The sequence below is a fragment of the Rousettus aegyptiacus genome, unplaced genomic scaffold, assembly GCF_014176215.1.
Source record: "Rousettus aegyptiacus isolate mRouAeg1 unplaced genomic scaffold, mRouAeg1.p scaffold_m13_p_8, whole genome shotgun sequence".
NCBI lineage: Eukaryota > Metazoa > Chordata > Mammalia > Chiroptera > Pteropodidae > Rousettus > Rousettus aegyptiacus.
Window position 1 is genome coordinate 1311859 of NW_023416311.1, and position 14842 is coordinate 1326700.

Consider the following 14842-nt stretch of genomic DNA (forward strand, 5'->3'; position numbering starts at 1 on the left):
CGTGCCCAGGGAACACGAGAGGACAAAGATTCACGTGTGTTTAATGTATATAAAGAAAGGCAAGGAGAGGACAGTCCCGAATCCAATCACAATGTTCTGTACAATTCACGTGGTGGGGCCGGGGAAAAGGAGGGGCCACAGAACCCACACCTGAGCATGTACAACCATAACTTACACAGCAGCCCCCACCTGTGAGGGTGACAGCGCCGTCCCCAGCCCCCAGGGCCGGGGACACGCTATGAAAACCGACACCGTGGGCGCGGAGCAGAGGGGCCCCGGCCCGGGGCGGCCTACGAGGAGGCCTTGAGGCGGGTGGAGGCCGAGCGCGAGCCCAGCAGCTTGTCCACCATGGTGCGGGCGTAGCGCAGCCGGCTGGCCAGCTCCCGGGAGCAGCCGTGCTCCTCCAGCAGGCTCAGGCGGTACGTGCGGAAGTCCCGCTTCTCGTTGATGTAGGTCACGGCGGCCATCAGGGGGCACAGGATGAGCTTGGTGTGGTCCTGGCGGGCAGGCGGAGGGTGGTTAGCGCAGGCAGGCGGGGCAGGGCGTGCAGGCGGGGCGACATCCAGCCGGGAGGCGGCCCCGCCCCACAGCCCCCGCGCCCCGCCGCCCGCGCCCCCCGCAACCCCCGCGCCCCGCCCCCCGCAGTCCCCGCAGCCCCCACCTGGAAGAAGTTGACCTGCACGCAGCCGTTGCTCAGGTGCAGGACGATGGCGCTGCGCGTGCGGAACCAGGTGCGCAGGTACGGCAGCCGCGCCAGCTCGTCGCCCTCCCGCGGCGTGATGTTGGCCCCCGCCTTCAGCAGGTGCTCGCTCATGTAGTTCCGGAAATACTTGAGGAGGGTGATCTGGTCGTGGGGGGGGAGAAGGGGCTCAGTCAGAGGCCGGCGGCGCCCCGCGCCCCACGGCAGGCCTGGCGCGGCCGGCACTCACCTTCTTCATCAGGGCGCTGGGGTGTGAGTTCACAGTGAGGTAGGACTCGGTGCCGTCGCGCTCGATGTACTGCAGGCTGACGCCGTCGTTGTAGAGGATGAGGCGTGTGGAGTCGTTGAAGAGCACCCCCACGCTGTTGTCACACAGCTGGTACCCTGGCGGCGGAGAGAGACCTCAGGAAGCGGGCGGGGAGCGGGGGGCCCTGGGGGCCTGGGCTGGAGACAGCAGAGTGGAGGGTGCGCGGGCCAGGGGCTCACGCGGCCACGCCTGGGCCACCTGCCCGCCTGGCAGAGACCTACCGAGGCCGTACTTGTCCGAATAGTCCACCCACTTGCTGACCCAGAAGATGGGGATGCAGGCGGGGTCCTCTGCCTCCTCTGGAATGGAAACAGACACACGACCGGTCAGCACCAGCCTCGCCCCTTGGGCGGCCCGTGCCACAACGCCCCGCCTGCTCCGCCAAGCGGCCCGTGCCGCCGCCGGGCTCAGCCGAGCGGCTGTGCCAAGTGCCACTCGCTCGCTCCGCTGACTCAGCTAATCAGAGGCTGACCGTGTGCCACACCCTGTCACCGGTACAGGGAGCAGTGACAGAGACCCAGCCTCCACGGTGCGCATTCTGGTGACAAGGACAGAGCTCATAAATAAACGTGGACAAAATATACAGAAGCTGCTTCCATCACGGGGAGAGTCAGCAGCTGACAGGTCACCGTTTTCCAGGTCTGAGCAATTAAAAACTGGTGAGAAGATGAGCGATTCCAAACGTTACGCTCAGGGTCTGCAATAACCGCTTCTTCTAAGACAGGAAACCAACAGGAAAACTTAGACCGCGTCAGGCGAGGAGCGGGGGCCAGGGGGCTGCGCGGGGAGGGGACATGGGGACAGACACTCGAGGGCGGCAAGAGCGCGAGCCTCGCAGGCAGCTGGAGGGGGGACGGTGCGAGCCAAGCCCTGAGGCGTCTGCGTCTGTCACTCCAGCTGTCTTGGTGGCTAACCAGAAACTCATCGGACACGAGAGAGGGTGTGTGCAAGTGCCCAAAGGCGGCAAGCTGAGCAGGGCACTCGGGGAGACGAGGGACGGGTCAGGGGAGGGGAAGCGCCAGACCACAGAGCGCCTGGGTGTCAGGCTAACTCAGTGGGGTTTCCCCCTGTGAGAAGTGGAGGAACTAGGCCCGTGGACGCGGGCCCGGCCAGGCCGGCACGCCCTGCTGGGGGGCTTCCCCCCCCTCCCCGGACCCCTCCCCCGCCCCCAGACCGCCGCCGTGCCCACCTTGCCTCACCAGCCCCCGCTCCGAGGGCTTGGAGGCGTTGACGCTGTGGAGCTGCTGCAGCATGTCGCCGAGGTGGCAGTCGGCCGCCTCGCTGGTCTCCCGAACCGCTGGCTCCTCTTTCTCCCGGGGCCGCTCAGGCACGGGGTTCTCGGTGCCTGGGAAGAAGGTGGACGTGGTCATTAGCTGGGCACAAACGCGGCAGGTTGGGAGGGGCACGGGACCCCACGCCACGGCTGGTACTCGCCCAGGAAAAGAACTCTTTTAGCAGCCACTGCTCTGGGTAAACTGAGTCAGCGCCTGGTTATCAGCGTGCATGCTCCAAGGACAGGCACATGGCACCCCCTGGCACCTCTGGGACCAGGCTAAGCCCCTCAGGACACACAGTATCAGAGACCCAGGCCTCTGACCCTGCAGGACTCCACCGGTCACTCAGGGAGACACCAGCAGCTCGGAGCTGCCCACTCTAAGCCAAGAATTAAAAATGTCTTTGGTAGTCAAAGTTCAGTAAATTAGACCAGCAGGATGAGTTAGGCAGGCATTCAACAAAAACGTAAGAGAGTTTCCCACCCTAAAATTTGCTTTATCTGCTCATGTGACCAGAGAGAGAGCCTGCAGAGACCCACGGTGAAACTTCAGCACGGGTCACGGCTAACGGCAGAGGCGTGGATTTTCGTTTTCTTTACGCTTAAATGTTTATTCTTTCCCCACCAACGTGTGCTCATCCTCCTTGCGTGATATGAAGTTCTTCTTAAATATATGTAAAGATCAGTTTTCGATTTTGAAAAACTAGGCTACGGTAAGAGCTTGAGTATGAGTAATATTTGAGATTTGCTCTTAAAACTCTACCCAGAAAAGGGGGAGGAGGTGGCGTAGATAAAAATGTGGGCAAAGGTTGCTGACTATATTGAAAAATGCTGACTTCATGGGGGATCATCACAGAGTTCGCACGACTTTCGATTAAATCTGAAAATTTCCAGCATAAGAAGCTTTTTAAAAATGTTTTCTATCCAAAAATTAAAACCATAAGGGAAAAAAAAAGCAATCCTTAAAATATCGATATGGCATGATATAGCCCAAAGAATAAACAACCAAATACGCAACCCCGTGGGAGAGAAGCGACCGCCCTCCCTTTAATAAACAAGACTCTGGTTAATAAAGGCGGGGGGAGCGAGGGAGACCCCACCGTCAGCAAGTGCTGCAGGTGACTCCCGCCATAGGGGCTGGAGTCGCTGGGCAGAGGTCCGGGGAGGCACTGGGCCGTCTGAGTAGCCCCCAGAGAGGCACGTATAATTGCAAAGGGGAAAAAGCCCCTCCACATCAGCGATGCCCACCAGACACCACCGCGAGCAGGTGACCAAGACCAGCATCGCCACGAAAAGAGATGTCGAAAATTAATGCCAAAACAAGGTAATCCTTAAAACAGCAGTCTTAAATCACGACTGAAACAAACGAACGTATGTAGTAAATTGGTGTGTATTAAATGGGTGCTTATAGCCACACAGAGGAAAAAAAAGCATTTCAAGTGATCTTGTTGTTTAAAACTATATATCTTTGGTGAAATATATTCCAAGGTCAAATAGAACTGTAAGAAAACAAAACATCATTTAGAACTAGTTTACACATGCTGAAAAACATGAATGTTAATGTAAGGAAATAAGGTTTTCAGCTTAAAAAAAAAAAACACGAATGTAAAATCAGAGAAGTAAAAATCCTATCATCATATTTGAATCAGATACTCAGATCACCAAAAGGAGTGATGTCGCAGCGGAGAGGACCACGGTAGCACGGGGTGAGCCGGGTCGACTTCCTGAGCCTGACCGCCGTGCGCCGTGCCGCGCTGGTGTAGAGGAATCTTTGTTTTTAGGAAATATAGATTGAGGTGCTAAGTTTTAAAGGACAGGATGTACACAATTGACTCTGAAGTAGTGTGGGAGGAAGGAAGAGAGGGAAGAAGGGAGGAGGGAGGGGAGGGAGGGAGGGAGGGAGGGATAAACTGGAGCAAATGTGGGAAAAAACGTTCATTGTGGATCTGGGTAAAGTGGATATCGCAGACGCATATCTATTCTCATACCTTTTCACGAGTTTAAAATAACCACAAAAAAAAAAATGTTGAAAATCATGAATTGGAAACATCACCATAAACTCAGTGGCCGCCCCTCCTAATTCTGTCCTCTTAAGAGACCTGGACACGATGACAATCTCATCGACACGTGGTTTTGTAGTACAACGTCCACCCTTTTAAAGACACGCACACTGAGGCTCGCAGGGGTCAAATGGCCAGACGTGTGGGATGAGCTCTGAAGGAACGAAGAGGAGGGACAAACCAACGGGACAGTCCTGACAGCGGCCGCGTCTGGCAGCTGTGTGGGAGCCCGCCGCCCTGTGCTCTGTGTGTGTATTTGAACATTTTCACAGTTTTTCAAAGGACCATAAAGGTGTGTTAGGAACTTTTTTGACTGATAAGGACTTTCCAGGTGTGGAGTATGGTCCACTCTCTTTTTGGGCCTGACGGGTCTGATTCGGCCACGGTGAGGTCTGTCTTTCCCAGGAGGCCGAGGGGAAGGGCATTTCCCGCGGGAGGACCGGGGCCTGTCCCACTGCTCAGCGGGCTCTGGGGGCCACGCACCCACGGGTGAGGCCGAGGCCCTCCCTGGGGCCTGCTGTTGCCCAGGGCCCCATTTTACCTTTGTTGAGGATGGAGAGAGGCTTCCGGCTGCTGGGGTCCAGGCTGCTGGGGGCGAGGGAAAACCTGGGCGGGACGGTGAGGCAGGTGATGGGCAGCCGGGCGGGGATGTAGCCGGAAGTGAAGAACTCCTCGTTCAGCAGCTCGTGAATGGTGGGGCGGGCGGCGGGGTCTGTCTGGAGCATCTTCTGGATGAGGGAGGCGGCCACGGGGTTGATGTGCTGGGGCAGAGGGCGGGAGAGCCGTCAGACCCGGGCCGGAGTGCAGACCGCCACATGCCGCACAGTCTCGACTATGCCCCCGTCGGCGACTGAGAACAACGCCGAACTCCCCATGGTCGGCTTCACGCAGCTGTGAGGAGGGCTGTCTGCCCCTCCCGGAACCTCAGATGGATGTGAGGGCGTTTTGCCCTGAGCGTGCTCGGGCATAATTCGAGCTGCTCACCACCAGAGTGCCGCGTGAGACACAGGCTTTGAGGCCCCAGAGACAAGGAGCCAGCTTTCTAGGGCCTCTATGTCTTCACCTATGAAATGGGGACACGGCACCATGCCTGGAGCCCTCGTGAGGACACAGCCCAGCACAGCCACACGCCTCGTAAGAGCCTAGCCTCAACTCTGCACTCACTGCACACCAGGAGGGAAGTCCAGGCACGTCACATGTGTGAGTGCACACAGAAATGCTTCTGGGGTGGAGACCTGACAGCTCCTGCAGACGAGGAAACTGAGGCAGGGTGCGGCCGAGCCCACGCCCACAGCGACACCGTGCAGGCGGCTCCAGCGCCCACGAACCCCGCCACGCCGCGTCCGTCTGACAGCCAGCCAGGCTTCCGTAGGAACGGGCCCGCCCCTCGATGCATTCAGGCTGCGGGTTGTGGAAACCGCTCACGCTGCCCACGACTCAGCGCTCACCGCGTGCGAGGCACTCCGCCAGGAGCCACGGGCAGGGCTCACGTTACAGATGAGGCCACGGCTCAGAAGGGCCGGGCCACCTGCCGCTGGAATCCAGACAGTCACTTCCGGAGCTTAGGCAGCACAGAGGTAGTCCTGCCTCGTGTGTGTGTGTGTGTGTGTGTGTGTGTGTGTGTGTGCGTGCTCGACATCTTTTGGGTTATCTGCCCAACCTCTGAGAATCTGCACTCTCTCTCCACCCTGGAAGAACTGCCTTTGTGCACACGTGTCTGGTTCTGCATGCCAGTTCAGACGAGCCACCCGAGGGGTGCAGCGGACCTGTCTCTGTCCCCAGGGTCTAGCTGGGCTCAGGAAACAGCTTTTGGGGGGAAAAAAGAATGAAATAAATTTCAACTACAAGTGCTTTAGTCACCTTAGGAATACTGTACTCATTCTTCTTGATCCGGAGGTAGGTCTCTTTTAGGCAAGATGTCTCAAAAGGTGGTTTGCCCACTAACAAAGTATACCTGTAAGCACAAGGTGGGACTGGGCTCAGACGCAGGGGGAAGCAGCTCAGGGCCAGAACGGAGGCCAGGCATCCTCTGGACCCTCACTCTGACACTGAGGATAGTCCCCAAGCCCACTGAGCAACCCCCGGAACCAGGACCCTGGTGGGAGAGCCCCCAGGGGAACACAGGCCCTGAGACCAGGGCGCTCATAGGCCGGCACCCCTCTTGGGCTGAGGGGCCGCCAGCCAGAACGAGGCAGGTCAGAGTGGGTGGGCGGCGTGTTCCTGTGATGGCAGCCCATGTATGACAGCTCTGCGCCTACGGCCTGGAGCTGCCACGCGTGAAAAGTCCACTGGAGATAAGTGTGAAAGCCGCCGCCACGCTCACCCTAACTCCGTACCCGGACGACCATGAAGGCGACAGCTGAGAAGGGCCCCTGCCCACCACCCGCCTCTGTCGGCCTTGACCCAGACAGACCACAGGCACCTCCCCCCGCCAGCCGCAACCCCGATTCCTCCCGCCCGATGCTGCTTTCTACATCGGCGGTTCTGAAAGCTTATTGTATGCGAGAATCAGCCAGGGGTCGGGTTGAAACCCAGGTTCTGATCCAGCAGCCTGGGTCCAAGGCCCTCACGTCTAACAGGTTCCTAGATGACGGTGCTGCTGGCCTATGGGCCACACCTTGAGTAGCAAGGGGCCAGAGCACGTGTGGGGAGACCCCCCCTTCCCCTTCCCAGACTGGCCCGGGCTGCAGGAAGCCCACAGGACACGCCGGTGACAGGAAACAGATGGACATTAGGCTCTGTTTGGGGCGCTCTGCTCTCCGGAGTGGCCTTCCCACAGGCAGGTGGGCTCACAGGTGGCACATCCACGAGGGCACCTGCTGCGGCCCGGTGGGGCCCGAGTCAGCCCCAACTTACATGATGCACCCGATGGACCACACGTCCACCTCGAAGCTGTGCCCCTTCTTGCTCAGCACCTCAGGGGCTATGTAATTCGGGGTCCCGCACAGGGTCTTCTTCCGCTCTCCGTCATATTCGACTTTGGTTGCCAGTCCGAAATCCCCTAGGACCGAGGGGAAGAGGTGCTCAGAGGCCGGCACGTCACGTCGGTGCAGACAGCTGGTCCAGGCCTGGGCGCCGAGAGCCAGGGTCCTCTGACCCCTCAGGCCTCGGGCCTGGGACACAGATGGCCTTGCCCAGGCGTCCCCCCACCAAGCAGGTCCCAGGAGGGGCCTCCCGGCGACCATCCTGTCCCCCTGGAAAGGAGGGCCAAGCGTCTAGGAAGGAACTCAATCGCCTTCCGGGACCCACCGAGCAAGCAAACTTCACGACTGCTGCTAGGCCAGTCTGTGAGGATAAGGGCGAGGGGTGGGGACGTGGGGGGTCTAAGGGGACAGCGGCTGCCCCGCCCGCAGAGCCGCCCCAAGCGAATGCTGCCCGGTGCTGCTGGAGCCCCCAACGGGTCGAAAGGCACTCCGAGGCAAAAATTCTGTGCCAGGCCTCCTGATTTAAAACGTGGGCAGGAATTCAAATTCTTTTTTTTTTTTTTTTTTTTTAAAAAAAAGACTGTGTAAGAAATAACAAGTGCTAGTGAGGATCTGGAGAAAAGGGGACCCTCGCACGCTGCTGGCAGGGACGGAACTGGCTGCAGGCTCCGTGGACACCCAGACAGAGGGGCCTCAAAATATCAAGACCAGAGCTACCGGACGACCCAGCAATTCCACTTCTGGGGCTCTTCCTGCCAAATCTGAAAACACTTGAAGACGTCCGCACCCTGATGCTCACTGCAGCTACATTCGCATTGGGCGACACTGGAAACAACCCAGGTGTCCCTAGATGAGGAACGGATGAGGAAGGGGTGGCGCACGTCGCAAGGGAATACTACTCGGCCGTTAAAAAGATGAATGCTGCCGTTTGGGGCGGCGCGGACGGATCCTGAGAGCGTCACGCTGAGGGGAGTCGTCCGATGGAAAAGAGCTGGGACCATGTGATTCTCCTCACACGTGGGACACAGAACAGAGAGCAACGAACGAAAGCAAAGCAGCTCGGAGACACCGGACAACAGCAAGGGGTGGGCGGCCAGGGAGGCAGAGGGTCACGGGGGTCAAACGCGGTGGCGGTGGCGGGAGGAAAGCACAGGCCGCCGGCATGGATGCATTTCAGCCTAGAGAACCCATGACAGCCCTGGGCTCCTGCCTCCCCCGCCCCCCGCCGCCCCCCGCCGCCCTCCCCTTCCCACTGCTCCGCAGCATCAGCGCCCGCAGGCCCAGCGCCTCACCTATTTTCACCTCCAGGTCCTCGTTCAGGAAGAGGTTGCCCAGCTTCAGGTCCCGGTGGATGACGCGGTTCCGGTGCAGGTACTGGCAGCCCAGGACGATCTGCCGCAGGTAGTAGCGGGCCTCGGGCTCCGTGAGCGCTTTCCTGCGCTTGTGCAGCTCCAGGAGCGACTGGGGGGGCAGGGGAGGGGAGGAGGAGCGGGTGGGTGCTGAGATCCACGGGTGGGGCGGACCATTTGGGGGAGGCAGCCCAGGACCCCCGCCGTTTCTTCTCCAGGACCCGGACCCTCCCCTAAGCCCAGCCACCACTGTCCACAGCACCCCTTTTCCTGCTAGCTGCCCCCCAGCCCCTGACCCGGGGTCCCTATGCCAGCCCCATTGCGTAAGCGCAGAGTCCGCAGCAGCCCCTCCCCCGCCGCTCTGCAGCAGCGGACTCCCTTCCTGCACCTCGGGGTTCTGGCCCCACCAGTCTCCCTGCCCCAACGCCACTCTGGAGGCTGCAGGTCCGCGGCGCCCCTGCCCGGGCTTAACCCCACCCTTAACCGGTTACTGCCCGCGCCGCGCCCCGCCCTCCGCCCCACGCCCGGCGTGCGGGAGGCTCCTTCCCTAGCAGCGGCGTGCCTCCGCTCGGCTCAGCCGGGACCCCTCCCCCAGCGGCTCCGAGCGCGGCCCCAGATCTCCCCACGCCTAGTTCGAGGGGCCCAGCAGCTCCTCCCTAGCAGCTCCGAGCCCCCGGCGCCCCTCCTCCGCAGCTGCGGGGCCAGGCGCTCCAACCCCGGCCCCGGGGCAGCTCCGGCCCCCCCAGCAGCGACACTCACCCTCCGCCGGCAGAGCTCCAGCACCACGAACACGAAGTCGTTGTCCTCGAAAAAGCCGTGGAAGCCCACGACATGCTGGTGTGCGAGGCTGCGGTGAATGGAGATCTCCATGGACATCTTCTCCTTCTGGTGCGGCTTGAGCAGCAGCGACTTGGGCACGATCTTGCCCGCGAACACCTCCTTAGTGTCGGCGTCCGAGATTTCGAAGCACTTGGCAAAGCCCCCCTTGCCCAGGAAGCGGCCCCGCAGGTAGCGCCGCCGACTGCGCGGGTCCACTAGGACCTCCGGGATCTCCTTCGCCGGCGGGGCGGCCGCCGGGGCCCCGGGCGCTGCAGCTGCGGGGCCCCCGGCCTTCCCGGGCTCACCTGGCGCCCGCGCCAGCTTCCCTGCTGTGGCCGCGGCACTCATGCTCCCGGAATTGCTCGGCGGACCTAGCAGGGTCTGGGCAGAGGTTTGACACCGTTCGGCTCCTCCTCGAATTCAAACGCGGCGCCGGGAACGTTACAAAAGCCTGCGCGCCACTGATTGGCCGCGGGGATTTAAAATCCAAACCCGCCCGCCGCGCGGCACTCTGGGAGCGCTGCGCTCCGCAGCCGCCTTTAAACCTCACCCAGCCGGGGTGCGGGGGAGAGAAGCAAACTTGATTGACAGCCACTCACGTACAGCCGACACGTGGGGGGCCTGGGAAAGCAGCCCGAGCAGAGCGGGAGTTCAGGGTTTCTCCCCTTCTCCGTTCCGGAAAGCTCCGGCAGTTCCCGTGCACGCCGGGAGGTCTTTCCTAAGACCTTCCCCTGCCCCTGCCGCCTTACAGAATAAACTCAGGTTAGAGCTCATTAATAAGCCTGCCAAGAGACAGCTTGGGAGAGCCTCAGCACCCGCCTCCCATGTCATCAGCTCTCTTCCCAGAAGCCCCAAATAAACTAAAACCTAAGTAAAAACAGGACGCTTGCCAGGAACTCGCACCTTCGTGGCAAGGCTCCGACTCTCAGGCTCATAGCTGCTGCTGGGCCCCTCAGCTTACAGAGCAACTAACTCGACGCAAACTGGTCCAGGGACGCCAGCATCTCCATCACCTGGGAGCTTGTTAGAAAGGTAATGCTCCAGCCTCCCGCAGGCCTCCCAGGCAGAAATCTGCCTTTCAACACGCCTGCCCAATTGAGCCCTACACACACTGAAGTCTGAGGGGCACCGGGCTTCCCCCCACTGTACGAGCAAGTCCGGCCTGCTCACTGCTGCAGTTACCATGCCCAAAACACTGGACCCTCGGTGACTGGTCTGAGGGAGACCCCATCGGTTGGCTGAGTACCTGGCGAACCTGAAGGCCAAGGCAAGATCTGGCCTGCGGGGGTGGTTTGGCCCCGTTTTTTAAAAATTGGACGCATTTTTAGCTCTTAAAAATCAAGAGAGCTCACATAAATTCAGATCTGTGGTTTTTCCTAAAAACAAACAAACAAAAACTAGCAGCTCTGGCAACTCTATGCCTAGTACCTTCCCAGCCTGCCTGTTCCCAGCTCTCCCCGCTCTGCCCAGTCGCCTGTCTGGCCACCACAGATCGGTGAGCGGCAGCCCTGGAATGGCAAAATGCTCAAGGCAGAGGCCCTTTCTGTGCGCCCCTAGCGCCCTGCGATGTCTGACAGAATCCGCAAACGTGGACCGCACACAGTGTCTCTTCGCCTGCCTACCAATAACCTGCAGCAATGACATGCTTCCCGCCGTATCCCAAGCCCCCAGGGCAACGCCTGGTAAAAAGGGGTGACAAGTTTGCTAGAGAAAACAGAGTTTGAAAAAAGTTATTACTTTTTATCCTGTGGTGTACAGTCTTTTTATTGAAGTTGATGCTATTTACAGAGACAGTACATTTCACAATGGTGCCGCTCCGTGAATTTTCACAAACTGAACACACCCCATGTGAACAGCACCCAGACTCAGCAAGAGTGCACTGCTGACGCCCTAGCAGCACTGTGCATTGCGCTGGGGTCCCCAAGACCGCCCCCCAGCTCGATGGTGCACTAGGAGGCGCAGGTGCTCTGCACACAGCCCGCTCTGGGCCGGCCAGGCTCCGCTCCAGCGGAAGGCTGCGAAGCCAGATCAGCCAGGGGGCAGGCGCGCAGAGCAGAGTCCGGACGACCCCAGGGCCCAGCTTCCCAGCGCCCTCGCACTGGACACGCTTTACTCTTCCAGCAGGACGCTGTGGCCACGCGTGCGACAGCTCTCCTGGGGGCTGCTGGCGCAGCGCCCTCGGCCGCGCACACGCTGCCCTCCAGACTCCTGGAGCGACAGCGGGTGTTCGGCAAAACCACGCTGCTGGCACAAATGGCTCGGGCAGAGTGAGGGAAGGACGCGAAGCCAAGTGCAAGCTCCCCGTCGCCAGCCCGGGGCCACCTCTGCGTGCAGGCCTTGCCAAGCAGAGCGGGCGCAGGCCTGCGCTGTCGACGTTCTTGGGCACGGCTCCCCCCTTGGCCCTGGGCCCAGGCTGCTGGACACCAAAATCGTCAGAGGGCCGCGCACACAGGGGTGCGGCCACCCTGCAGGCCTGCTCTCACCCACTGTTAGGGGCCCTGGACCTAGCCAGTTAAAATGAAATGGCTCCATTAACCCCGCGAGTCTGTCGGGGAGCCAGGCGGCCTCCCCGTTTCCATCCGGCTCACTTGTGCCTGGCCCGCGGCATGGGTACAGCGCGGCTGTGGCCAGAGAGTTCAAGCCGACCTGCAGTCTTCCAGGGCGGGGCTGGTGTGGTGACGGGCACCTCCGGTCCCCCTGGAAGCAGGTTCACGACGTTAGGGCACCCCGGGCAGGACACACGCCAGTAGGCCCAGCGTAGCCGCCGCCCATGGGCCTCCCGCCCCGGCGCCTCCAGACCAACGTGAGAAGTTGCTCCAGTCCTCGGTGTCCGGGACTGCCAAGGCCCCCGAGGAGTCGGCTCCAAAGTGCTGCTTGTCCGTGGCACCCGTCTGGCCACCTCATGAGTGGGGACGGCACTGGCCGTGTCCTGCCAGGAGGGTGCAGCGCCCACCCCCACCCCGTGGTCACAGTTGGCCCTGCCAGGCAGCACTGGAGAGGCTTCCAGAGGTTTCCATCACGAAGACATAAAGCATCCAGGAATAGTTCTGGACAGCAAAGCCCAGAAAGCTCCTCCCCTGCCCAGGGCGCCCCGGGTGCCAGATGCTCGTGTTTGCTCCCCGGCCACCACGCTGGCACGCCCCGCCCACCAGCAATCCGACTTTTCAGTCCCCTCCCCCCATCCAGACCTCTCACCTGGAAGGACAGCACACAAAAGGCCTAAAGGCGCTCAGCCAGTAAGACCTGCTCAGGAACCGGTTGAGTCACAGACTGAACTGTCCAACCCCCAAAGCCACGTGCTGAAGCCCTCACCCTCTGCTCCCGGCCCTCAGCACACAGCTGTATCAGGAGAGGGCCCTTAGAGAGGTGACTGAGGTAAAAGGTGGCCATTAGGGTGGGTCCTGATCCAGTATGACAGACGTCCTTAGAGGAGGAGAGCAAGACACAGACAACACAGAGGGGTGACCACGCGAGGACAGCCAGAGGGCGGCCATCTGCACGCCAAGGGGAGAGTCGGGAGAAAGCCGCCCACACCTTGATTCTGGCTTCCGGTCTGGCACTGTGAGAGGAGACCTCTCTGTTGCTTAGGTGACCCGTCTGTGTGTCTGCGATGGCGGTCCTGGCAGACTAACAGAGAATGAAATCCCAAATTTTCAGAAACTGCACAATGGGTCTGCATAAGCCCCTACCCCTTACCCAGAAGGCAGCCTAAAGGGGACCACCCCTTCCTAGAGACAGGGAGGTCTGAGGGATGGGCCTACCTTAGCACGGTGAAGGTGAGGAGGCCGTGTCTGGCTGTCAGCACACCGGCGAGTGCGCCTCATCCAGAAACTGGTGAGTCAGAGGCCCAGAGGCTGATCTGTCAAAAGCTGCAGGAGGGGTCCCAGTCCCTGGGATGTGGCCTCCCCTGCCTGGCAGCGCTTGGCGGGGATCGGCAGTCAGGATGCAGTCAGCTCTGCATCAGAGCAGAGCCGGCCAGCTGCGTGGAGAGCAGGCCCTGCGCTGCAGGCTCCCGACGGACCCCAGGTGGTCCAGCCAGCACCCGCAACGCGTGTTTTCATAATTCAGATGGGCCTAGTCCGCGGTGGTCCCAGGGCCTGGTCCGGGGCACGGCGGCCAGTCTGTTTTCAGCTTGAGGTCAGGCCCCAGCAGCAGGATGAGTGCATCTGGGGATCCGAATGAGCCAGCTGCTCGCCTCCGGCAGAGCCAGCCAGCCGTGGACCAAGTCCAAGTGACGAGCCAGGCTTCCTTTGTATCTTGCCCATCTTAGAGTCCAAACTGTCCCACTCAAAAATAAGACGCCAGCCTGGGCGTTCATCAGCCAACGTGGGTCAGACATTTGATGTCGGTAAGGGCTCATCAGCAATTTAACTGCTTTTCACACTCCAAGTGTGCATTTCCACAGGGCACTCGGCTCTCGCTCGTGCTGTCTCCGTCTCTCCAGGGACCCGACAGACACAGATCACAGCAGAAACCCCCAGTTACGGAGACTGGTTCTGGTTCCAGGACCCGAAGAGTTTAAATCCTAGTTTACTGGTAGCGAAACGCAAGGAAGCTATATCCCACCAACATCGGCTCGATTTTATTTTGCTGCATCTTTCTTTGATTGGGATGAAACCCCCCCTAGCATTTACGAAATTGTAAGCATGTTAAGTTAACTTTATCATATGTCCAAATACGATAGCCACGAAATACAAAGCCATCTTTAAAAACGCCCCCCTTTGCTCACTGCAAACTCACGCACACCCCAGCAGTGAATTCAGCATTTACAGGGTTACGATCTTGCAGGCCCTCAGCATTACCTCCTTCCTGCACAGGCCCCTCCAGGAACCAGCCCCCACACATCCACTGTGCATCCGCTGTTGTAGGGCCAGATCTAAGCAAGGGCCTCGACCAAAAACGTTTTCATCCACACATCTGAACGAGACTGAATGCCTGAGGGAAGAGTGACCACCTTCAAAAGACTTATTTCGTGTGTCGGTTTTTTAATTTGCAACATAAAAAACAATGACGAACCAAACAGTTTTATAAACTGAATCGCATAGCGAGAACTATGTTAGCTGATTCTGCAAACCTCACAGCTGGGTATCAAGTCGAGAAACTCTTGCTCGACCTTGGCCTTCAAGGCTGCACCAAGGAATCAGACCTAAGCAAGGCCAGCCTTCTTGCACCTTTGCTTCTAAGGCCTCCTCCTAAGCCAAGAGGTCAGAGCAGGGCCAAGATGGGTTATGCTGTCCCCCAGAGTACGGCACGAGTGGCCCTGGCAACTCGCTGCTCGTGGCTCCATGCCCACAGAACGGTTCCAAGAGGCCGCCATGTGGACATGTGACTGGGCCCAAGCGCAGACACCCAGTCCGGACAGTGAGGGTTACAGCAGACGTGGGCGGGCGACAGCAGGTTCAGGGCCCAG

General features: G+C 59.9%; 1 protein-coding gene across 2 annotated transcripts; it reads right to left on the reverse strand.

The window, feature by feature from the left end:
* Positions 1–24: 24 nt before the first annotated feature.
* Positions 25–14261, reverse strand: PLK1 (polo like kinase 1). Of its 2 annotated transcripts, XM_016155509.2 has the most exons (11): positions 13194–14261; positions 9373–13059; positions 8557–8725; positions 7197–7341; positions 6201–6294; positions 4882–5101; positions 2197–2352; positions 1229–1306; positions 930–1084; positions 662–844; positions 25–497 (listed from the first exon to the last, which is right to left on the reverse strand). In XM_016155509.2, exons 2-11 carry the CDS (start codon positions 9778–9780, stop codon positions 291–293), a joined length of 1815 nt encoding a protein of 604 aa, XP_016010995.2. In that variant the 5' UTR covers positions 9781–13059; positions 13194–14261; the 3' UTR covers positions 25–290. The 2 variants fall into 2 exon arrangements, with proteins under 2 accessions (XP_016010995.2, XP_036081350.1); XM_036225457.1 differs by having other exon boundaries at positions 9373–14261.
* Between the last annotated feature and the right edge of the window lie 581 nt (positions 14262–14842).

Bases quoted from the DNA above. Each gene is read 5' to 3' on its own strand.
- PLK1 (XM_016155509.2), bottom strand. From the start codon at position 9,780: ATGAGTGCCGCGGCCACAGCAGGGAAGCTGGCGCGGGCGCCAGGTGAG. The intron at 6,295-7,196 runs GTAAGTTGGGGC...TTGTGCTTACAG, and splicing joins TGGTCCATCGGGTGCATCAT to GTATACTTTGTTAGTGGGCA. The intron at 1,307-2,196 runs GTGGGCACGGCG...TTTCCATTCCAG, and splicing joins GCGGGGGCTGGTGAGGCAAG to AGGAGGCAGAGGACCCCGCC.